The 24,925-nt window shown below is 38.9% G+C and overlaps 1 protein-coding gene across 1 annotated transcript; it reads right to left on the reverse strand.

Annotated features, from left to right (window-relative positions):
• Nucleotides 1–4,594: 4,594 nt before the first annotated feature.
• Nucleotides 4,595–5,116, reverse strand: LOC127123339 (uncharacterized). The gene has a single exon (XM_051053567.1). The coding sequence runs from the start codon at nt 5,114–5,116 to the stop codon at nt 4,595–4,597; it is 522 nt and encodes a 173-aa protein (XP_050909524.1).
• Nucleotides 5,117–24,925: the final 19,809 nt, after the last annotated feature.

Raw genomic sequence — 24,925 nt, forward strand, 5'->3', positions numbered from 1 at the left:
AAACATAAACCATTTCGAACTTCTTTTACAATCGAATGGCGATTATAAAATACATGATCATATTCTCCTTAACACACATATATTCTTTCTTGATTTGTTTTATGACTAACTCTAAGTCTCCCATTATCTCGACCCGAGTTGCCCCCAATTCCAACAACATTTCAAGTCCTGCTCTGAGGGCTTCATATTCAGCTTCGTTATTTTAACAAATGCCTTCTACTTTATTTTGGAATGTCGTTGGAATTTTATTTGGAGAAATAATTACGATTCTGACATCTGTGCCATTTTTATGGCTAGATCCGTTGAAGTATAGCTTCCACGACCCTAATTCAACATAGTTCAAAGTGTCGGCATCAATTGAGTGATCAACTATGAAGTCTGTTACCACTTGGCCTTTCACAGCTTTTAATGGCATATATGTTAATGAAAATTCAGTTAATGCTAATGCCCATTTTCCAATTCGACTATGCAAAATTGGTTTAGATAACATATGTTTAATAATATCATAATGAGATGAAACATACACGTCAACAGGTTTGATATAATGCTTCAATTTTGTACAGGAGAAATATAAGCATAAACACAACTTTTTGATCATGTTATATCTAGTTTATGCATCGTTTAAAACCCTATTGGGGCAATAAATTGCTCTTTCGACACCATTATCATCCTCTTGTGCTAACATGCTCCCTAAGGTTTTATCAGATGCATATATGTACAATCTCATACTTTTATTTCTACAAGGTGGTGTCAAAATTTGTGGGTGGCTCAAGTACGCTTTGATCTTATCGAACGCCACTTGCTGAGCTTTCCCCCATTCGAACACTTCCTTGTCGAGTCGAAGCAAATGCGGAAATGCTTGCGTCTTCCCACTAAGGTTTGAAATAAATCTCCTTAGGAAATTGATCTTGCCCAACAGTGATTGCAAACCTTTCTTTGTTGATGGCGCTTTCACTTCCATGATGGCTTTGGTTTTATTCTGGTTTATTTCGATCCCTTTTGTATGGACCACAAAACCTAGAAAATCCCCAGCCTGCACACAAAAAAGCACATTTTAGAGGGTTCATTTTTAAACCATATTTTCTCATTCGTTCAAAAGATATTTGAAGGTGTTCTATTTGACTTTTCCCCGAAATAGACTTAACAACAATATCGTCTATATAGATTTGCATAAAAGTTTCTATGAAATCATGGAAGATCGAATTCATCGCCCTTTGGTAAGTTTCCCCTGCATTTTTCAAACCGAAAGGCATCACTACCCATTCATAGATACCTAAGGCTCCAGGGCAACGAAATGCCGTTTTTGGGACATCTTCTTCGGCATTGAATATTTTATTGTACCCAGAATACACGTCGAGCATGCTTAGATATTCATAACCTACGGCAGAATCGACCAATATTTCCGCCACTGGCATTGAATATTCATCTTTTGGGGTTGCAGTATTCAAATCTCTAAAATCTATGCAAACCCTTAATGTACCATTCTTTTTTACAACTGGCACAATGTTAGCTAACCATTCGACATACCTGGCAGTACGAATGAAGTTACAACGGAGAAGTCTTTCAACTTCCTCCTTGATTTTAGACAATATTTCTAGGGCAAATCATCTTGGATTTTGCTTCACCGACTTTTTCCCAGGTTTGATCGGCAGTTTTAATTCGACCAGCTCCCGGCTTAAACCAGACATTTCGTCATAGTCCCATGCGAAGCAGTCTTTAAACTCTCTTAGCAACTGGACCACTTCGATCTTGAGTTGAGGATGGATGTTGGCACTGACGTAAGTTGGCCTTTTTATCACCCCCTCTCCCAAGTTTACTTCTTCGAGGGGATCTTGAGCCAACATCTTAACATTGGTCGCTAGCGGGTCCTTCTCGAAACCCAAAGGCTTGTCATCGTAGATCGTGTCAAGCCTCTGGTCTCGCTCTTCGTCGGGTGGTCTTGGGTCAAAGTCTTTTCCAGGATCTACTGGTGGGGAAATTTCACTGGCTTCGACAGCCATGTTTTTTTTATTTCGGCCTCTAGGGCCAATTGTTGCTTGTTTTCGGCTATGTAAGCTGAAATCCTCTTTAATGCTACGAACTCAGTCATCATCACTGAATTCACTTCCCCACCCTGTGGGGTTAATTCCGGCTACTCCTATATATCTGAAGTTGTCTTCGGCCACTACCTCCTTGTCCCACCGAAACCCATAGTGGGGGTGGAGTGATAAGGAACTGTAGGCGTTGTCATCAGGGGTGAACGAAAACTCAGCTGAATCACTAGGGGCTATAATGGCTAAGTGATTGTCGAATTGGTGTTTGTCGACATGATTAATAGGAGTTTTGAAATACCCCTGATCCTCCTCTATATTTTCAACAATTCCATTTAGACGCCAAATTATAATCCTCGAGTGCATCAAAGACGTGACTGCTCCGGCTCCATGGATCCATTCTCTTCCCAGCAACATGTTGTAGTTTGCCTTTGTTTCCATAATCATGAACATTGTGGACCTAATGATTGTTCCTACAGTCAATTCAACTTGGATAGCCCCCAGGGTGGAGCCTACTTTGCCTTCATAGTAGGTCAACACCATATTATGAGGTTTGGCATTAGTGTCATATTTGCCAATTTTCGCTAACATGCGATGGGGCATCAGATTCACAGTCGCTCCACAATCTACCAGTATTTTGTTCACTGGGATGTTTTCGAATTTTCCGGTGATGAAGAGGGGTTTCAAATGGCTCTTCATGGTGTCAATGGGTCTCGAGAAAAAAGCATTCTGCTCTTCGACATAGCCATTGTTCATTATATAGTAACAGACCGGTTTGTGGGAGGCCATTTCCCTTTCGGTGATACTGTCGTTATCATCGACTTCGGTGATCCGATCAAATTCTCTGGGCATCACGGATACCATTCCGACCAGAATGTCTAAGGAATCCTTCGAACCAGAGTCGAAGTTGTCAGTTAATAACTCATCTTCGGCAGCCATCTGATTTTCTCCGACCGTCTTGTTTGAAATCTTAGGATCTCTTTTGGTGAAGTTAGGGTCATCCTTTTTCTTCACCATCACGTTGGTACTTGATTCATCCTGGTCCATTTCGCCAGCTTCTCTTTTGGCTTTTCACCTTCTCTGTTCTCTTCTCCATTGAGACCTCGTCATGGGATTCTTTCCTTTATAGTTTTCGGACACATGTGCGGTCCTTTTGTCGGACTTCTGCCACTTTCCATGGCCATGTTTTATCCCCTCAGCCTGCTTGACCCACTTCCCATCTGACCCTTCGATGGTTGGCTTAAAGGTTTCAAAAACATGGGCACCTAGGATCATGATATCTAGGATCAGGATATCTCCTGGGATCAAAAAACCTTTCTGGCTTACCCGCTTGATTATTGTGGATGGCTTTATGGCCATTTTGGTGATTCACACTCCTAACCCCGTCCAGATTATGAGCTGCCTTTTTGTCGAAGACAACACTGCACCTGGGGCATAACATCACTTCCAGTTTCTTCTTTTGGCACCTTCAGAGGAAGTCTGACAATGTTTCTTCTTCCTTAGGGAAGGCGACCTTGTTGTATTCCTCTTATTTACCTTCATCATCGACTTCCATTGAGAATTCTTGAGATACCTCCACCATATTAACTTCCATGTGGATATCCTCAGTAATAGCCAGCTTTTGGAATTGTTTTTTAAGGTCGTCAATGGCCTTGTCCAGCTGAATGAAACTATCAGCGGTCTCTTTAGTGATCATCACTAACTTTGAATATCCAGCATCCTCGACATCTGAGGCTTCAACGCTTTCTTTCTCGATATCCTCTGTACCCCTTAGGGACAAACCGTCAAGAGGTGCCTGCTCGAAGTACTCATGTACTTTAACCATGACAGGCCCATGGACGAAGTCTTCAGTAACTTCGGTCATACAGAAATCATCAACAACTTCAATGAAATTCACCTCATCTGGCTCAGTATAATGAGCTTCAGCAATTTGTAGAGGATCAGAGTCGATTTTCATCTGGCTCCGTGGCTTATCACCGAACTTGAGTCTTCCCTCCTGGATTTCATTCTGCACCAGATCCCTGAAAAGAAAACATTGAGACGTTTTATGACCCAAAAAACTATGGTATTTACAAAACCCTTGTTTCTTTCTTTGTTCTAAAGGGGGTACTTTAGCACCTGGAGGTACTATCATTTGACCATCTTTAACCAGTAGGTCGAAAATTTTCGTCACATTTTGTAACGTCGAAGGTATAGGTTTTCTTAGGAAACTTGTCATTCTTTTCAGGTCCGACAGGGTTTCTCTCGTTCGAAGGGCCAAAACATTGCATGCATATGGTGGCCCCTGTGTCAATTCAGCAAGATCAATCTCAGTATCGTCGAAGTCTGGAACTTCATGTCCTAAATCTTCGTGATCTTTCCTAAAATCGACATAGGCTACCTTTTTAGCTTTGTTTGTTATAGACTTTTCTTCTTTTAAACGTTCTACTTGTCGAACTCTGTCAGCCAACTGGACCATATCCCTTAGGTATTGAGTACCCATATTTCTTTCTAATCGAATAGTCAAGGCCCCCAGCGGCCATTTCGACCAACTCATGTTCTGGCACTTGCTTAAAACACCTGGCTTAGAGTAGTCGAAATCTATTCAGGTAGTCGTCAATTGGCTCGATGAATTTTCGTCTGACACTAGCCAACTCTTTCAAACTTATCTTCGTTTGTCCCATGTAGAACTGTTCATGGAACATCCATTCTAGATGGTTCCATGAATGGATCGAATTCTGGGGAAAAGTTGTGAACCATGTAAAAGCATTCTTGGTAAGAGAACTTGGGAAATATTTCATCCGAAGATTCTCGTTATTTGACATATCTCCAGCTTCAATTAGATATCTCGCCACGTGTTCGACAGTAGACTCAGTAGTATCCCCGAAAAACTTGGTGAATTTGGGGATTTTGGTCCTTAGGGGCGCATTTGTCTGTAAGACATATTCTGCCAAAGGCGATGTATAATATGGTCTTCTAAGACCAAAATTTACCCTATTTCGAACCATAATTCTCTTGACTATAGCTGCTAGGTTATTATCCGCTGCCACATCATCATGTCGAACTTGCCGTATGATATCATCGACATTTTGATTCCTATTTACCATTAACACCCTTGGTTCCCTGGGTACATGTGGTTCGATACTAGGATGTAACACTATTCCCCCTTGATTTTGTGGGATCAGGTTAATGGTGAGGTCCTCCTCAAGCATGGGCTCTTGATTCTCTCTTACCCAATCCCTGGGCAGGGGACGCTGATGTTGAGGTATACCAAGAAACTCATACATTCAAGCCACTTGTGTTGTCATCTGTTGATTCGACTGAGTTTTATTCTGAATCAAAGGATTTAGCACAGTGGCCAAAGTTTGAGTTAACATCTGGACCATTTCATGATTACTTTCGTCCATCTGTTTCCTCTATGCCGTCGTAGAATTATTGGTAAGAGTGGGTAGTTATACTGGGTGTCTTAGACCTAACACCTGATTGGTTCGACCCACGTTTATCCCGGGCCCTTGTACTAGTGAATTTATGTTAGTCGCTGGTTCCGAAAAAGTAGAACCCACATTCTGTAAATTGTCCATCATTGAAGTTGGCATTCCATACGGCTATTCTCGACCGCTAATTGGTATTGAAAAACCAGGGGGTACCAACGGCCTATTTGGAATGTCCCTAATCGGTGAAGGAGTGTGGGGACGTCCCCTAGGTCCAACATAAGTCAGAATTGGTTCAGAATAGGAGATCGAATGCGTAGGCATCGAACTCACCATAGACGAAACTATTTCGGACGCATGCGTCGTGCCCGTGTTTGCCCCTATCGAAGAAGAAGGAGGCACTATGCTGCTAGTTGATGGGTTTTGAGAATTCTGAGTTTCTGGCGGATTCATATTCGCCATCCCCGTCTGTGATTCTCTCCCTGTTCGTCATTCGCCGTTTATGGCTATTTTACCACTTCTTAAAAGCATAGAACGATTCTTTTCTCAAACAAAACTTAGCAATCAAATAGAATGTTAGCACTAGTCCCATTAGGTGTGCCAATTTGTTTACCTTGAAAAATGGTAAACAACCACTGATCTTCCAAATTTCTAAATTTGGTCACTCACAGGATCGATCAGATTGATCCTAGGACATGTTCTAAATTTCTCGTAAACGTAACATTAATAAATGATCGAACTAAACGTCAAATCAAAGTGTTAAATAAAACTAAGGACAAAAGAGTGACTTGAACAAAATAAAAAAATCTTAAATTAGTATTTAGAACTATTAAAGAAAAATAAAGTAAACGACGGGAATTGTAAAGGGTTGAAAGTAATCAAAAAGGTTTGTAAGCGCTGGAATCTTTAAGACTGTAAGGTAAAAGTTCAAGGTAAGGAAAGGAACTAAGGATCTTTAAACTTGTAAATAAATAAGTATAAAATAAAGTCTTTGAGAGTGAAGAACAAGGAAGGACGTTTCTGAAGAGAAAGTAAAGACAAATTTATAATACTTTGAAATGATTAAACAATGGTGTAGACAACGTACATTCTGCGTTTTACAATTCTTCTTCACACGAATACTTAGTAAATTTGCAGATTTTTGTACACAACTTGACACACACTTTTCTAACACTAAGACCCTATATTTATATTGGATCAAAATATCTGCTTTGATGGTTCTTCAATCACGTCGATACACGTGGCGCCCTGCATGCGTATGTTCGCTCACTCTGCTTCGACGTGTATCCTCGTGGTTTCTAACGAAGGTAATCTTCCCTCCTTTATTTAAATTTTAAATATCTGATCGAAACCATTTTCTAACCGCTCTCTGAGGAACTGCTTCGAAATTTCAGATATAAGCTTGATCTTTATCCAATCAGCCAAGTCGGTCTACCCTCGGCTGGTCGAATCACTTCTTAGTCGAAACCAATTGTGCATGTTTTCCAATTTTGGTAATTTGAAGTGGGCGTCAAAAATTTGAGCTAATACTGGAATCCTAATCCGGACCTATTCTTGTTCTCGCAGACTTCTACCATACGGCCCCATTGATCTGTGCTGCCATCTTTAATAGCTCTCTGAGCATCCTTGAAAGAAGACATGGGTGCCCCAGTTTTCTTTACCTTAATAATAGATAAGGCTTGGAATGGAGTTCCGACCTCCTCATAAGCTTCCACATATGAAAAGGACGAAAAATGGCTCACCAACAGGGCTTTCTCTCCACCCATAATGACAAGCTTGCCATTCTTCACAAATTTCAGTTTCTGGTGCAGAGTGGATGTTACAGCTCCAGCTTCATGGATCCATGGCCTTCCCAACAAGCAGCTATAGGTCGGGTGGATATCCATTACTTGAAAAGTAATTTGAAAGTCACTCGAACCTATCTTCACTGGAAGGTCCACTTCTCCAATGACGGTCTTGCGAGAACCATCAAAAGCTTTAACAATCACGCCATTGTACCTCATAGGGGCGCCTTGATATGACAATCTAGACATAGTTGATTTGGGGAGTACATTCAAAGAAGAATCGGTATCAACCAACACATTTGACAGCGCATCCTCCTTGCAGTTCATCGATATATACAGTGCCAGATTGTGATTTCTGCCTTCCTTAGGAAGCTCTTCATCATAAAAACTCAAGTTGTTGCAGGAAGTAATGTTAGCCACGATATGGTCAAATTGGTCCACAGTCACATCATGCTTGACGTAGGCTTGCCCCAACACTCTTTGCAATTCTTCTCTGTGCGCTTCAAAATCAGCAGAGACAACACTGAAATCTTCGACGGAGTTTGGAGAAGTTGTTCCACCATATTAAATTCACTTTTCATGATCAATCTCAGTACCTCATCATCATCGTTAGTCTTCAATTTGCTGGATTCACCAGACTGATATATTGGAGCACTAACTGGATTTACTGCAGGCACATCAACCTTCTTACCAACTGAAACATCTTCTATCACTTATTTTGGGAAAACGGGACCGAAAACACGACCGCTACGGGTCACCTTTGCAATATCTGCAATATTCACAACAAAATTAGTCGTAGGCAACGAAACCTCTTGACCATTCTCCACTATGGTAGCAATATACTGGTACGAAAAAGCTCTATCGGATGCATACGGGACGGGGGCCACTAACCGTATCATTAACGGTGATACTAATCTATTGACGTTGTTACTGTTGCTGCTGTCAAATTGAATCACTACCCGCTCCGGGGTTTTAAACACTAGAACAATTACATTGACATCATCTATATCCCTCGACTGTTGAATCTGGATTACATTCTCATCTATCAACTTTTGGATATCTCTCTTGACGATAAAACACCCACACGGATTCACGCTACAAATTGCACAACCATCATGGTCATGCTCACAATCACTAATGGTACACGGGGTCCTATGCATCTCCACCAAGGACCGACGAATACTTCGTACATCGAAGACTTGGAAATTTCCTAGACAACCATCTACCATATTGACATAGGAATTACCATGAGCAGGCAACAAATTGGCTTTCACATTCAGCGTACGATCCTCAAAGGACACCATCCCACCTTTCACCAGCTTTTGTACCTCATACTTAAATGGGTAACAGTTCACAATATCATGGCCGGGAGCTCCCTGATGAAACGAACAACGGAGTTCAGGCTTATACCACCATGGAAGTGGTTCTGGAACTTGAGGTGGATTTCTTGGCTGGAGTAGGTTCTTGAGAACCAGAGACGGGCAGAGTTCAGCGTATGACATAGGAATAGGGTCAAAAGAGACTTTCTTCCTCTCAAAATTTTGTTGTTGTTGATTATTGTTGTTGTTGTTGTTGTTGTAGCTGTTGGTTCTTTGTTGCGGATGTTGTTGACGTTGTTGTTGAACTGGCACTGATTGATTGTTTGAAAATACTGGAATAACTAATGAAACTTGATGTTGATGCTGACGCGGTTACGGATTTCTTTTGACATGAGGCCTCATCTGCCTCCCTACTGATGTTGCATTGGTTTCCCCTTCCTTCTTTCTAGAAAAACCACTTCCATACTTCTTACTAGATGACACCTCTTCTTTAAACAAACGGCCCTCTCGGACTCCTTCCTCTAATCTCATCCCATGTTTACCATTTCGGTAAAGTCACTAGGGGCACTGGCAATCATGCGTTCGTAATAAAACGAACTCATGGTCTTAAGGAAAATCTTGGTCATCTCCTTCTCTTCCAACGGAGGATTAATCTGAGCGGCAAGCTCTCTCCACCTCTTGGCATACTCTTTGAATGTCTCTTTGTCCTTCTGAGGCATAGACCTAAGCTGGTATCTATCAGGTGCCATGTCCACATTGTACTTATACTGCTTCACAAAAGCTTCACCCAAATTATTGAACGTGCGAATACTTGCACTGTCTAGCCCCATGTACCATCTCAAAGCGGCACCAGTCAGACTGTCTTGGAAGTAGTGAATTAATAACTGATCATTATCAGTTTGAGTTGACATTTTTCTGGCATACATGACAAGGTGACTAAGAGGACAGGTATTTCCCTTATATTTTTCAAAGTCAGGAAATTTGAACTTCATCAGGATCTTAACGTTTGGTACCAAGCAGAGTTCAGTAGCACTCTTACCAAACAAATATTTTCCCCTCAATGTTTTCAATTCCTTTCGTAGCTCAAGGAACTGATCCTTCATTTCATCCATCTTCTCATAAACATCAGGGCCCTCAGGTGGTAGACGGTGTCCTCAACTTGAGGCAAAGTATGAACAACTGGAGGTGGCACATACATGACCGAGCTAGATGTCAGCATAGAAGCAAATGTGGGTGCAAACCCTCTTGATAAAAAATACCTTCTAACTGAGTGTTATTAGGTTTGTCTCTCAAGGGGAACCCAAGTTGATGACGAGCCAAAGCAGGGTTGTAGTTGATTCCTTCTTGTGTACCAATGAGAGACACATTATAGAATTCACCACAACTATCAATAATATCAAAACTACTCAATGCGGAGTCATACCAAACTATATCATCATTAGTGAGGGACATAAGTCTCTAAGACCACCGTAGACATTCTTTGTTCTCCATAAAAGCAAGCGTCTGGGGTAAGTGTGAAATAAACCACTTGTACAGAAGAGGGACACAACACACAATAGTCCCACCATCTTTAGAATTCCTCAAATGCAAAGAGAAGTATACATCACCCAACAGGGTAGGTACAAGATTCCCAATCAAGAAGATCCTAATGGCGTTAACATCAACAAAACCGTCAATGTTAGGGAACAAAGCTAAACCATAGATGAGCAACACAAAGATGGCTTCAAAAGCATCCACACTACCGGCTTGAGCAAAGGCAGTAGCTTTCCCAATAAGGAACTCAGAAGTCAACCCAAACATTCCTCCTTTCTTCACCCAATGAGCCTCAATCTCAGACTTCTTCAGATGAAGAGCTTCAGATTTGATATGAGATCTGGGAATCTCCTTTAATCCACTGAAAGGCGCCTTGTTAGAAACAGGTATTCCCAAGAGGTGGGCATACTCTTCTAACGTAGGCATAAGCTTATAATCGGGAAAAGTGAAGCAACGGTAGAGAGGGTCGTAAAACTGAACCAACACACTCAAGAGTCCTTCAACTACATCAACAAATAACACAGATAAAAGCTTTCCATGACATTGCTTGAAGTCCAAGGGATCTAATACAAAGGATGACAACTTCCTTAGCTCTTTCAAATCAGGATATCTGAAACTGTACTTATTAGTGTTTCTTCGTCCATAATCCGTGGTCTGAAAATATTTGCAAATAAAACCTCAGTTCCTTGAAGTTATTTTTTGTGTGATGAATGTCATGATGTGTATGAATGCATGAATGAAACAATCACAGATAAGGGATCACACACAAGGCAAACAAAGGTCAAGGGATGAATCAAGTCTTTGCCAAGATCAATCATCCATTTGGTGGATTATGGTTTTCACCTTATCAACACCAAGTTCCATTGATATTGACAAGACTTGATTGGATCAACCAAGAGTCAAGGGTTTGTTGTGAGTCACGAGCATGAAGTCAGGTTAAGAACCATCCCAAAGGAGTGTACTAAGGATAAAAACATGTAGATCATGTTCTAAAAAGTTCCTAGAGTCTTAATTCCATCTATCGGATATTACAGGGTAGGATGACTGACTCATCATCCCGTAATATTCTCAAGAGAAACTCGTCTGAGTGTAGTATCACGTAACAACTATTATCAAGTCTACACTTGAACAGTCTCCGCACTACGTCCTAAATAGGCCAAGTTGGGTTAAATGTTCTACGGTCCTTGGCTTCTCAGACCCTAAATCAGAGAAAGTAAAGAGGCACTAAGGGCCTAAGAGAGTTTGAATGAGTGTTAGTTCTTTTTTTCTTTGGAAATTTTAAGTCCATATGGTTAGATTCATTTACAAGTTTGATTTAAAAAAAGAGTTTTAAAAAGGCAATGGCTTAAGGCCAAAGTTTCTAATCTGCAATAAAGTATAAGTTTAGAAATTACAAGCAAAGAAGGTTTTTTTTAAAGGAGGGAGATTTGAAATTTAAGAAATGGGAGGAGATGAAGAGACTAATCCTAAGCATAAAATTTAAAAGTTAAGAGTTGAAAAGATCTGACCAACGGGATGCAATCCAATAGACAAGAATGTCATATAGAAATCCAATTTTTCATTTAGACTTTAAATCAAGCAATATCAATAAGCAAGTAGCAATATGAAGAGCAAGGCATCAAATAAAGATAGCCACATCAAAGCAAGCAACTTTACAGTCTTCTTCATAATCTTCCATGTATCAGATGACATACTCCTTGATTGGCTCAGAATAAGGCATTAGACAGAGGTTCAAAATAACATTTACATCAAGACCATGTAGCAGATGAATTCATGTGAATCCCAATACTTGCATCATATGGAAGCTCAAATTACAATAACTTGGTTTCAGAAATGTTGGCATTGGCCAAGGCCATTTGCATAGGGAATGTTGCCTAATTCTAAGTCCAAATCTCAGATCAAATCCAACAGTCCACACAAACATTTTTTAGGGTTTTTGTGGTTTATTAAGTATTTTAAGGTCCTAAGACCACAAACACAAACAAGATACACAAACAAATATATACAATCACAATATATGGCTCAAGTGAGCAAAGTGAAAATGGCATAAACATAAACAAGTTAAATGATATGTAAATGGAAAATGAAATGGTAAATGACTTGAATTTAAATTGCATAAAGTAAATGACTTGAAATTTAAAGCAATAATAATATGATTTAGTCAAATGTTAGTTGATTAGAAGTTAGTGGAGTTTTGCTTTTCAATTGATTAAGTCATTCTTTGGAGAACACTCAACCCTCTATTCACAAGCATGAATCCTTGAACCAAGACATCTTCCAAAGGAAGGAAAAAAAGTCAAGTTTCCACATAATACCATGAAAGGGGGAGACTTACAATCTCACTTACTAGAATGATATGCCTTTGGGTCAAAATTTAGCGCTATGTTAAGCAATCGTAATTGAACTTATGTAGAAGTCACAACTATCTGAGGTCGGGCAATAAATTTTTTGGTGTTAATGCATGTTAGAGACATGGTATAATGAACCATACTCCTAAAATATACCACACTCAAAAAGAAAATGATCAAAGTGTGGACCTAATCTCATCCATACTTGTATTGGTTCATCTAACACAAAGTTATTGATGAACCAATTAGCCTTAGGATATTGAGACTTTATTGGTAAATGAAAGGGATGGGAAAGAATGGGAATAAAGATGAATAGGGAGGGGAGGTGAGATCAACATAAATTGGTCATGGGAGGACTTTTATCAAATTAAAATTATTCATTCATTTTGGGAGATGAAATGTACATTTCATCAATCCCCTAAATCCAATGATTTCAATCCAACAAAAGTCAAATCAACCTTGACCAAGGCCCAAACACATAGTCAAACTTCACAAGTCAACAAAAATGGCTCAACATAATTTCTACACAATTAATCAATTAAAAATCACAATTAATCAATTAAATATCAAATTAAAATGCATTTAAATTGAATTATGTTTGATCAAAAACCTAAAACTTCTTCAAAACATCAAATAAATGGCCAAGAGATTTATCCTAGGTCAAACAAGGTCAAAGGACCTTAGACAAAAAATTTCATAATTTTTGAAAAGTCAGAAGTATTTTTAAACAATTAAAAATATGCAAAAAAACAATTAAATCATGAAAAAAATCAAAATAATTTTAATTCAAAAAATGAAATAGGAAAATATTTGAATTTTTTTGGTGAAAGTCCCATTTTTTTGGATTAAAAATGAAATTAATATGAACTAATCAAAATAAAAGGATTAAATGTAAAATCAGAAGAAAAAAAAACAAGGGCCATCTGATCTCCCTCATTAATTGAGGTGGCAGATCAGATGGCAAGAGCGTGCATTCCACATGGTCACTAGTCAAACGCGCTGCAGGCATGGTAATCAGTTTGGACGCGTGAGATTAAAACATTTCAAATGGATCAGATGGCCTGGATTGATCCAGCGCACCACCGGAGCCCTAGCTCTGGTCATCTTCTCCGGTGAGAACCACCGGACTGGTCCAACCAAAACCTTATGGAAAATGAAAAGTGAATACACTAATTTGAAGGAAAAATGCTTATGAGCACGAATCTGGCCTCAATTTTCTTCAATTCCAAGTATATAAAAAGATACAGGGATTTGAATTTTGAGGATCATGAATTGAGTTGCTTCGATTTGACCTCAAAGCAACTCAATCTTCTTGCCTACATTGATAGGACTTCAGACAACCAAAAATCAACAAGAATGGTGAGGAATTGAGGGAGAATCGAAGAGATGAAAATTCTGAAAATTCACCTTCAATGGAGCTTCAGATTGGCACGGTCTTGCTTTCAATTATGCTTGGCCTTGCTTCACATGCTTGTTGGAAGTGAAATAGATCAAGGAAAGGTATGGACTCTTGGAGTTTCAATCTCAAAACAGATGGAGAATTGAAACTCGATTTTCAAAGAAAATCTTCAAGCTTATCCTTCAATGGTGAGGGTTTGGGGTTGCAGGTTCAAAGCTTGGGCATGAGGTCCTCAATTCTGAGCAATGAGGGTCTTATTTATAGGCCATGAGATTGATTTTTACACACTTCCAATTTTGATAAAATTTGAAAATTCTCTTTGCATGCTTTCATGGGCGTGTGATAGGCCCATCAAGTGATGCAATCTGATCCAAAATTGGGTGAAAATCAAGTTGAATTCATGTTGGAAGGCCAGGCCATTGTGTATGAAAAGTGGAAGTGGAAAATATCCAAATGGTCCTTCAACTTACATCCATGCGCAAGTCCCTCATACTTTGGCTAAATGAGATTATCTTTGACTTTTTGGAAAGGTGAGATCAAGGGGAACAACTTTCGTTTTGAACACTTTTTCATTTGAAACTTGGATCATGATGAATTTTGCGGTGGAAGTTTGGGAAATCAAACATATTTGAATTTTTTTGAAGTCCCAAGTCAAATGTTCACTTCTTCCACCTTGAATAACTTTTTCTATGGACTTCAAATGAGAAAAGTTCCTTCATAAAACTTGTATATATTTAAAACCTCTTCAATTTGGTCACTAATTTGCCCTTATTTGGATTTTGCATGAAGGAGTTATACATTTTATAAGTTGAGGAAAATCACTTGTTCAATGGTATTGGCCCAAAATGACCTATAATGTTTCCTCTTGGCACATGCATTTGCAAGTTGAATTTGAGCTTACTCCAAACATAAAAGTTGAAGTATACATATTTAATTTTATCATGAAATTTGAATTACTTTCATCTCATACAAATTTAGCAAGTTATGGTCTTGGGAAGTTGACCTCCAAACTAGGGTTCAGACAAAATGACCTATAATATTTCACCATAAAAAATGACTTTCCAAGCAAACATAGCTCTTGAACTAAACATGAAAGTTGTTAGGAATGTCATTTTGAGTAACTTTTCTCTTGTAATAATATTCATATGACAAAAATTGTAGGAGATAGGGTCTAGGGAACCCCAGTTTTGACCAGTTGACTTTCTCTGGTCAACCACCATGAACCATCTTGCTAGCTTGACATTCTCTTGATTTTTGGGACTCATGGAGGATCATATATGTGTAATATGATGAAATATTAAGTATCCCTTGAAAAATTTGATCAATTGTTGAATAAACTTGTTGAAGAAGTCACACAAGATACCCAGATGAATTAGGGTTTCCAAGGCAAACAAACTCCAAACTCTTGGTGATTTCTTGATCAAAATGACATGTGAAGATCATGGGGATCGATATATGATGTTTAGAGCCAATGTGAACCATTTCTTGATTGTGCTCCTTGAATTGAGGGTCTTAAACCCTAGATATGAGCTTGATAGAGCATAGGTGAGCATACTACCTACAAAAGCAACAAACTATACATTGACATATTTTGGTATTTTGGTTAGTAAACAAAGAAAAATAAAGTATGATACAATCAAATGTGCTTGGTGATCTCTCTCACTGCAAACCCAATGAATGAGGGGTAAGGAGGATGCCAAGGTGTGATCCCAATGCCAATGCATATGATGAGCTAGCATGAGGGATCTTAGGATCAAAATTGGGGTCTTACAATGACTTTCCAAGCAAACTTAGCTCTTGATGCCAACATAAAAGTTGTTTATAATGTCATAAAGAGTAAATTATCTCTTAGAATCATTTTCATATGACAAACATTGTAGGAGATAGGGTCTATGGAACCCTAGACTTGATCAGTTGACTTTTCTGGTCAACATCCTCGAACCAACTTGCAAACTTGAAGTTATTTTGCTCTTTCGGGATCATGGAGGATCATATATGCTTAAGGTGAATTTCGGTGAAGTATCCGATAATATCTTTGACCAAATATTGAAGAAACTTGTTGAGTAAGGCACACAAGATACCCAGGTGAATTAGGGCTTCCTTGACAAACAAGCTTCAAACTCTTGATGGATTCTTGATCAAAATAATAAATAAAGAACATGGGGATCCATATATGATACTTTGAACTCAAGTGTACCTTTTCTAACTTGATCCTTTTCACTGAGAGTCTCAAACCCTAGTTGTGAGCTTGATGAAGCATAGGTGAATGCACACACTACCTACAAAAGAAACAAAGTTATACTAGACATATTTTTGTATTTTGGTTAGTAGACAAAGAAAAATAAAGTATGATACAATCAAATATGCTTGGTGATCTCTCCCAATGCAAACCCAATGAATGAAAGGTGATGAGGATACAAGATGTAATCCCATGCCAATGCAATGCTAAGAGATGACATAAGGGATCTTAGGGTCAAAATTGGGGTCTTACATTTCTCCATTGTTCTTCTCTTTTCATTATTATTGTGTGGGTGATGACAATATTATTCATCAAGATTTATTGAAATTCTCCACAGATTTTGGTGGATTTCCAACATCCGGTATCAAGAGCTCCGGTTGAAACGATTCGTGGGAAGAAAATCATCATGGCAACAAATCATCCAAATAAACATTTTCCAGCAAATCTTCTGATTCTCAAGAACAACGATTATGAGAATCAGTGCAAGCAGATAAAGGTTGTGTTCTGTTATCAAGATCTTTGGGATCTTGTGAAGGAAGGAGTAACAAGGCTTGTAGAAGACGCGACAGATCAAGAAAAGGTTGCACATAAAGGATTGAAGAATAAAGATTATAAAGCTCTCTTTATAATCCATCAATGTATTGATGCATATAAATTTGAAAAGGTTAGTGATGCAGAGTCAGCGAAAGAAGCATGGGAAATTCTAGAGAAATCGTTTGGAGGCGCAAAAAAGGTGAATGAGGTGAGGTTACAAACTCACAAAAGGACGTATGGATTTCTTCAGATGGAAGACAATGAAATCACAACTGATTTCTTCATTAAGGTTATGAAACTGGTGAATCAAATCAAGGTATATGGAGAAGTGTTGACATCAAGATCTATTATTGGAAAGATCTTGAGGTCGTTGGCTCCAAAGTTCGACCACGTGGTAGTATCCATAAAAGAGTCCAAGGATTTGTCAAAACTGACAAAGGAAGAGCTTCAAGGGGCGCTTGAATCTCATGAACAAAGAATGACTGAAAGAGTTGCAGGAAAGTCGATGAGTGATATGGCTTTGCAGGCTCAATCAGCAAAAGAAAGGAAAGGCAAAGGAAGTTGGAATGGCAACAAAGGTAGATGAGGCTACAATGATTCGACTGGTCGAAATCAGCAAAAAGGAAACTGGTCGAATCAGAGAAATCCCTGGAACCAAGGCAACCAAAGAGGTGGTGTTACAGGTAGAGGAAGAAGTGGTGGTCAAAACCCAGACAAGAGTCACATTCAGTGTTACAATTTTCAGAAGTATGGTCACTAATCTATTGATTGTCCAGAAAAGTAGAAGAATCAAGAAACTTATACAAAGCTGGCCAAACATGAAGAAGAAGAGACGTTGCTGATGGTTACAACAAGAGATGAAGAGAGATTCAAGGACCCGTGGTACTTGGACTCAGGATGCTCATCACACATGTCTGGAAGAAAATATTGGTTTGTCAACATAAAGCCCTCAATGAAGAACATGGTGAAATTTGCAAATGACAACATTCTAGCAACTGAAGGTGTTAGTGATATTCTGATTATGAGGAAAGATGGCAAGAGGTCAGTAATTTCAAATGTGTTGTACATACCAGGCATGATGAGAAACTTGTTCAGCATAGGGAAATTAGTCGAAAAGAACTACAGAGTGTCGATTGAAGACAAGATGATGAGAGTTCTCGACTCAAATGGAAAGTTGATCTTGAAGGCTCCAATGTCTCATAATAGGACCTTCAAGATTGAGCTTAATGTGATGAAGCATAATTGCCTTGCAACAGCAGCCGGCAGAGATGAATGGATATGGCATTATAAACTTGGTCATCTCAACTTCAAAGACATCAGAGATTTGAAGAAAAGAAATATGGTTTTAGGATTACCAAAAATCAACATTCCAAACGAAGTGTGTGGAAAATGCGTGCAGGCGAAGTAGCATAAGAACAACTTCAGTAAGGATGCATGAATCATGTCGAAGGCAATTCTTGAAGTCATATACTCTGATGTATGTGGTCCTCTCCAGGTGGGTTCGATTTGAGGTAACAAATACTTTGTCACATTCATAGATGATTTCAGTAGAAAACTATGGTCTTACCTAATCAAGAAGAAAAGTGAAGTGATCCAGGTATTTCCCAAGTTTAAATCTATGGTCGAAAGACAGAGCGGTCGAAAGATCAATATTTTGAGGACTGATGGTGGTGGAGAATATATGTTGAAAGCTTTCAATGCATTATGTGTGAAAGAAGGGATTGTGCATGAGATGGTGCCACCCTACACTCCACAGCAGAATGGAATCGCGGAAAGGAAGAAGAGAACCATCACGAATATGGTTAGAAGTATGTTGAAAGGCAAGCCTCTACCCAAAGAATTACATGAGAAGTTGTGTCGACTACGACATATATCCTGAACAGATGTCCGATGAAGAAGCTAGAAGGAATCACGCCATAAGAATGTTGGTCTGGTGTCAAGCCTAGCTAGTGTCATCTGAAGGTGTTTGGATCTATAACACATAGACATGTGTCAGATCAGTTGAGAAGACAACTTGATGACAAGTCGAGCCAGATGATCCTGATAGGATATCATTCGACTGGAAGATGCAAGTTGTTTGACCTAGTGAATAAGCAAGTGGCGATCAGCAGGGACATGATCATAGATAAGCTTAGAGAATGGGATTGGACTAAGAATGCTAAGAAGGATTTTGTGAGAATCTTTTATGATGAACCAACTAGTGAAGTCGAAAGAGAAGTTCAACACGAAGAAGTCAGAGGTGAAGCAAGCACAAGCAGACCTCAAAGAACAAGGAACATTCCTGCAAGGTTGCAAGAATGTCTGATTACATCAGATGATATGGTCAATGAAGAAGGTGAGATGGTACATTATGCTTTCTACGCAGATGTCGAACCAGTCAATGCAGCTGAGGCATTGAAAGATTCGAAGTGGATGAAAGCAATGAACAAAGAGTTGAAGTCAATCAAAGTCAACAACACTTGGTCACTTGTCAAATTACCCCAAGACAAGAAGGAAATCAATGTGAAGTGGGTATACAAGGTGAAGTTGAATCCCAAAGGAGAAGTGACTCGACACAAGGTGAGACTTGTGGCGAAAGGATTTCTTCAGAAAGAAGGAATTGACTTCGATGAAGTTTTTGCACCTGTTGCTATGATCAAAACAATCAGGTTGGTTGTTGGTCTAGTAAACATGAACAACTAGCAGATGTTCCAGATGGATGTGAAATATGCATTCCTAAATGGCCCCTTAGAAGAAGAAGTTTATGTTGCACAACCAGTTGGGTTTGTGAAACAAGGTAAAGAAAGAAAGGTGTACAGGCTGCATAAAGCCCTGTATGGACTTAAACAAGCTCCAAGAGCTTGGAACAAGAAGATAAATGGCTTTCTAAGGGAGAAGGAATTTCCGAAGTGCAAATCTGAACATGGAGTATATGTAAGAAGAAGTAAGAGTGAATTTCTTATACTATGTCTTTATGTTGATGACTTGTTGATAACAGGTAGCTGCAAGAAGGAGATCGAAGACTTCAAAGGTGATCTCAACAAGGAATTCAAAATGTCAGACTTGGGTGACATTTTTCATATTTCCTTGGCATCGAATTATACAAGAGTGGTAGAGATTTGATGATGCATCAAAGAAGGTATGCAGGTGAAATACTCAATAGATTTGAGATGCAAGATTGTAACCCAACTTCGACTCCAGCTGAGTCTAGATTACAACTGTCGAAAGATTCAGATGAAGATGATGTTGACCCAACCCAATATATAAGACTTATTGGGTCACTTTGATACCTTTTTTGCACAAGGCCTGACTTAGCATACAGTGTAGGTATGGTGAGTAGATTCATGCAGAAGCCAAAGGTATCACATTTAGCAGCGGTGAAGAGGATACTAAGGTATCTAAAAGGAACTCTCGATTATGACATTTTGTTTTCTGCAGCTGATGAAGGAAAAGAATGCAAATTAGTGGGATACACCGACTCAAGTTGGTGTAGTGATGTTGAGGGTCGAAAATCCATAGTTGGATATGTGTTTATGCTAGGTGTTGCACCAGTTGCTTGGAGTTCGAGAAAAGAGCTAGTAGTGGCATTATCATCGTGTGAAGCAGAATACATAGTTACTTCTCTTTGCGCATGTCAAGCAACATGGATGGTGAATCTGATCGAAGAGATAACAGCGAAGAGTCATGGAGCAATTACCATGAATATCGACATCATGTCAGATACGATAGCACATGGTTGAAGCAAGCACATCGAAATGAGGTTCAATTATCTTCGAGAGCAGGTAGCAGATGAGAAGATGAACGTGGAACACTGCAGAACTGAGTGCAAGTCGAAGTGTTCAGAAGACTAAGAGCTATGATGAATGTAGATAGCTTAGACACAATGAGTTAGGTGGTGTGTTGAATTGTAATTCCTTGTGTTGAAGCAGGTTGCTCGATAGAACAAGGAAGTATCGAATCACCTAGGGTGTTGAGTTGTGTTAGTGTGTCGAAATGTCGAAACATGTTGCTTCACACAGGATTTCGACTTAGGCCTATTTTAGTAGTGTTAGTTATTTTGGACTTTTATAGTTTTGGGTTTTGACTTGAGGTTCAAGTTAACATAAATCTATAAATAGATGGAATAACCCTTATTCTTGTAATGAAGTGAATGTAGTATTCATAACATTGTAATTCACAGTATTTTGCAATTGCAAACTGAATAAGTTTTTCACAGTTTATGGGCAGAGAGAAACTCCAGAATTTTAATTCATCTTCTCCTTCGTCGTTCTTTACTTTCTTTCTTTTTCCATTGTTCTTCTCTTTTCATTTTTATTGTGTGTGTGATAACAATCTTGTTCATCAAGATTGATTGAAATTCTCCATAGATTTTGGTGGATTTCCAACAAATATTTAAATTTTTATTATTATTTTCACTAAAATATAAAATATGAAAATGACATAATTATTAGTTTATAAAAAAAATCATTAAGAACAAGTGCATATTAGACGTTGTCCGGGTGACTCGTATAAAAAAATTTAATAATGATGTTCGTTTAATATTTATTTCGAAAAGAATATTTTGTCAGACAAAGTAGTGGAGTTGAAAAGAATCTTTAGTTTGACTTGTTTATTTATCTTTTTAGTATTTTATTTAAAATTTTATTTTTCTATTATTTTCCGTGGTATATACTCATTTTAATGTATTTTATTGATATATTAAATAATTTCAAATTAATTTAAAATATATAACCATGGCTTATATAACTGTAGATTTATTCCAACAATTGATGTTATTATATACCGTATATTTGATATAAAAAATTATAAAAAATGATATATTATTAAATTTGATATTATAGCATTAATTAATTGATCCAACACGTTTAATTAATTGTGCATTTAGCACTTTTCTTTGAATTTTTCTTATTATTATTTGGTGTGGTATATATTCACGCGTATGTTATATATTCACGCGTATGTTATAAAGTAGATGCTTTATCCAATTTTGTAAGTTGTAACAACTCAGGTATATTTTTGATCGCAAGTTCATTTGATGACAGATAAAGGTCTCATCATAAGTATACAAATCTTGCCTTAAAGCTGTCTCCTGAGGTAGAAATGTTGCTTTCAGAATCATGGGAAATTGAGAGAATCGTTCTTCACGATCATTCACTTTTTTTTGCCAGTTAGCAACAGGATAAATTGCCACCCTCCAAATTAAGTCTCACGTTCTCACACTTTGAGCGAGTTGACTATATTATCTTCACATATTTTAAAATATTTTTTTCACCTTTCTAAATACACTCAAAATTTTCACACATTTTAAAACATCTTTTGCACCTTTTAAAATATATTCAAAATTTTCACACTTTTCAAGAGTTTCAAAACGATACTACATTGCAAGTTTGTATAGAAAATTTAGTAAAAAGGGAGATTTTTCTCAAAATTTATGTTTTTATCAGAAATTTCAGAATTTATCATAAAACCCTTTGTGTTTGGATTGAAAATTTTAGAAATGCCGATATATATTTATGAGTTTGTATCGGGAATTTAAGAATTTCTTTTTATTTATTTATATTTTTTTATTGAAAAGTCTGAATATTTAGATAGTTCGAAAGTACGGTTTGGAGAGTAGTTCCAACAGGTTCTCATCAGAAACAGTTGGTAGAGCAGTTCCGCTCACCCCATAGCACCCGACGACGAGCGATTTTATTAGACTAGCAACCCATAGATGATGCAAATGAGCATGTTGTTGGGTTGGTCATGCTAAGGAGGTGCAGACTCAAACCGTTATTGACCCATTTGAGGTGGCCGAGATGGATGTGACCCATATTGTTGATGAGGTGGCTGAGATGGATGTTGTAACGCCCAAGAATGTTTTCAAGATTACCGACTGAGCCCACAAACCAACATGGGTCTTTTCAGCATGTTTTATCCTCACTCACACGATTTCTAGTATTTTCGTTGATTTTTTTTCATTTTCCCATTTTGAAGTGAAGACCAGGGGAAAAGACGACAGTATTGCAAGCATGACCACTAATAGAGTGAGATCCCGAGCTAGGACTGTTGAGGTAGAGTCTTCCCAGATACGGGTTGGGAGAGTAATTCTAACTGGTTCTCATCGGAAATAGTTGGCTGAACAATTTAGCTCACCCCGTAGCACCCGACGATGAACGGTTTGATTAGACGAGCAACCCATAGATGATGCAGATGAGCATGTTGATGAGGTTGGTCATGCTGAGGAGTTGCAGGGTCAGATTGTTATTGACCCAGTTGAGGTTCCCGAGATAGATGTGGCATACATTGCTGATAAGGTGGCCGAGATGGATGTTGTAACGCCCCCGACTGCTTTCAGGATTACCGACGGAGCCCACAAACCAACACAGGTCTTTTCATCTTGTTTTGTCTCCACTCACACGTTTTCCGCTATTTTTGTTGATTTTTTCATTTTTCCATTTTATAGTGAAGCCCAGGGGAAAGAATGACAATATTGTAGGCAAAACTACTGATAGAGTGACATCCTGAGCTAGGGATGCTAAGCCAGAGTCTTCCTAGCTACGGGTTGGGAGAGTAGTTCTAACTAGTTCTCATCAGAAATGGTTGGCTGAGCAGTTCTGCTCACCCGGTAGCACCCAGTGATGAGCGGCTTGATTAGACGAGCATACCATAGATGATGCGGATGTGCATGTTACTGAGGCTGGTCATGGTGAGGAGGTGCAGGGTCAACTTATTGTTGACCCAGTTGAGGTGGTCGAGATGGATGTGGCCCATATTGCTAACGAGGTGGCCAAGATGGAGTTTATAATGCCCCAGACTGCTTTTAGGATTATCGCTTGAGCCCACACATCAACATGGGTATTTTTGAGGATGTTTTATCCTCAATCACACGCTTTCTAGTATTTTCGTTGATATTTTTTATTTTTCCATTTTATAGTGAAGACTGGGCGAAAAGGCAGAAGTGTTGCAGGTCGAACCATTGGTATAGTGACATCTCGAGCTAGGGCTACTGAGGCAGAGTCTTCCCAGCTACAGGCTGAGAAAGTAGTTCCAACTGAATCTCATCAGAAATGATTGGGTGAGCCATTCTTCTCAGCCCGTAACAACCGACGATGGGCAATTTGATTAGATGAGCAACCCATAGATGATGCAGATGTGAACATTGTTGAGGTTGGTCATGTTGAGAAGATGCAGGGTCAGATTGTTATAGATCCATTTTAGGTGGCCGACATAGATATTTCTTATATTGCTGATGAGGTGGTCGAGATGGATATTGTAATGCCCCCGCCTGCTTTCAGGATTACGGATAGAGCCCACAAACCAACACAAGTCATTGCAGCATGTTTTGTCCTCACTCACACACTTTCAAGTATTTTCGTTGATTTCTTCATTTTTCTATTTTACAATTAAGACCAGGGAAAAGGGCGACAGTATTGTAGGCAAGACCACTGATAGAGTGACATCCCGAGCTAGGGCCGTTGAGGTAGAGTCTTCCCAAGTACGGGATGGGAGAGTGGTTCCAACTTGTTCTCATCATAAACGATTGGCTGAGCAGTTCCGCTCACCCCGTAGCACTCGATGATGAGCAGTTTGATTAGAAGAGAAACCCATAAATGATGCAAATGAGCACGTTGCTCAGGCTGGTCATGTTGAGGAGGTGCAAGGTCAGACTGTTATAACCTAGTTGAGTTGGCCAAGATGGATGTGGCCCATTTTGCTAATGAGGTGGCTGAGATGGATGTTGTGACGCCCCAAACTTCTTTTAGGATTACCGACTGAGCCTACAAACTTACACGAGTCTTTTCAGCATGTTTTATCCTCACTCACACATTTTTCCCCGGTATTTTAGTTTATTTTTTTCATTTTTCCATTTTGCATTAAAGACTAGGGGAAATGTCGACAGTATTATATGCATAACCACTTATTGAGTGACATCCCGAGTTAGGGCTACTGAGAAGAGCCTTCCCAACGAATGGATAAGAGAGTAATTCCAATTGGTTCTCATCAAAAATGGTTGATAAAGCAGTTCCGATCATCCCATAGATGATGAAGATGAGCAAGTTGTCAAGGTTGGTCATGCTGGGAAGGTGCAAGGTCAGACTCTTATTGACCCATTTGAGATGGCCAAGATGGATGTGGCCCATATTGCTGAAGAGGTGGCTGAAATGGATGTTGTAACGCCCCAGACTGTTTTCATGACTACCGACTAAATCCACAAACCAACACGGGTCTTTTCAAAATGTTAAATTTTTACTAGAAATTCTGGAAATGCTGGTAGTTAAATATTTTAACTTTGTACTGGGAATTTCAGAATTTTCGATAATATATGAAAATTTTCGGAAATTTCCAAATTGGCAATATTTTCATTGAT

The sequence above is a fragment of the Lathyrus oleraceus genome, chromosome 2 (genome assembly GCF_024323335.1).
Source record: "Lathyrus oleraceus cultivar Zhongwan6 chromosome 2, CAAS_Psat_ZW6_1.0, whole genome shotgun sequence".
In the NCBI taxonomy this organism is placed as follows: Eukaryota; Viridiplantae; Streptophyta; class Magnoliopsida; order Fabales; family Fabaceae; genus Lathyrus; species Lathyrus oleraceus.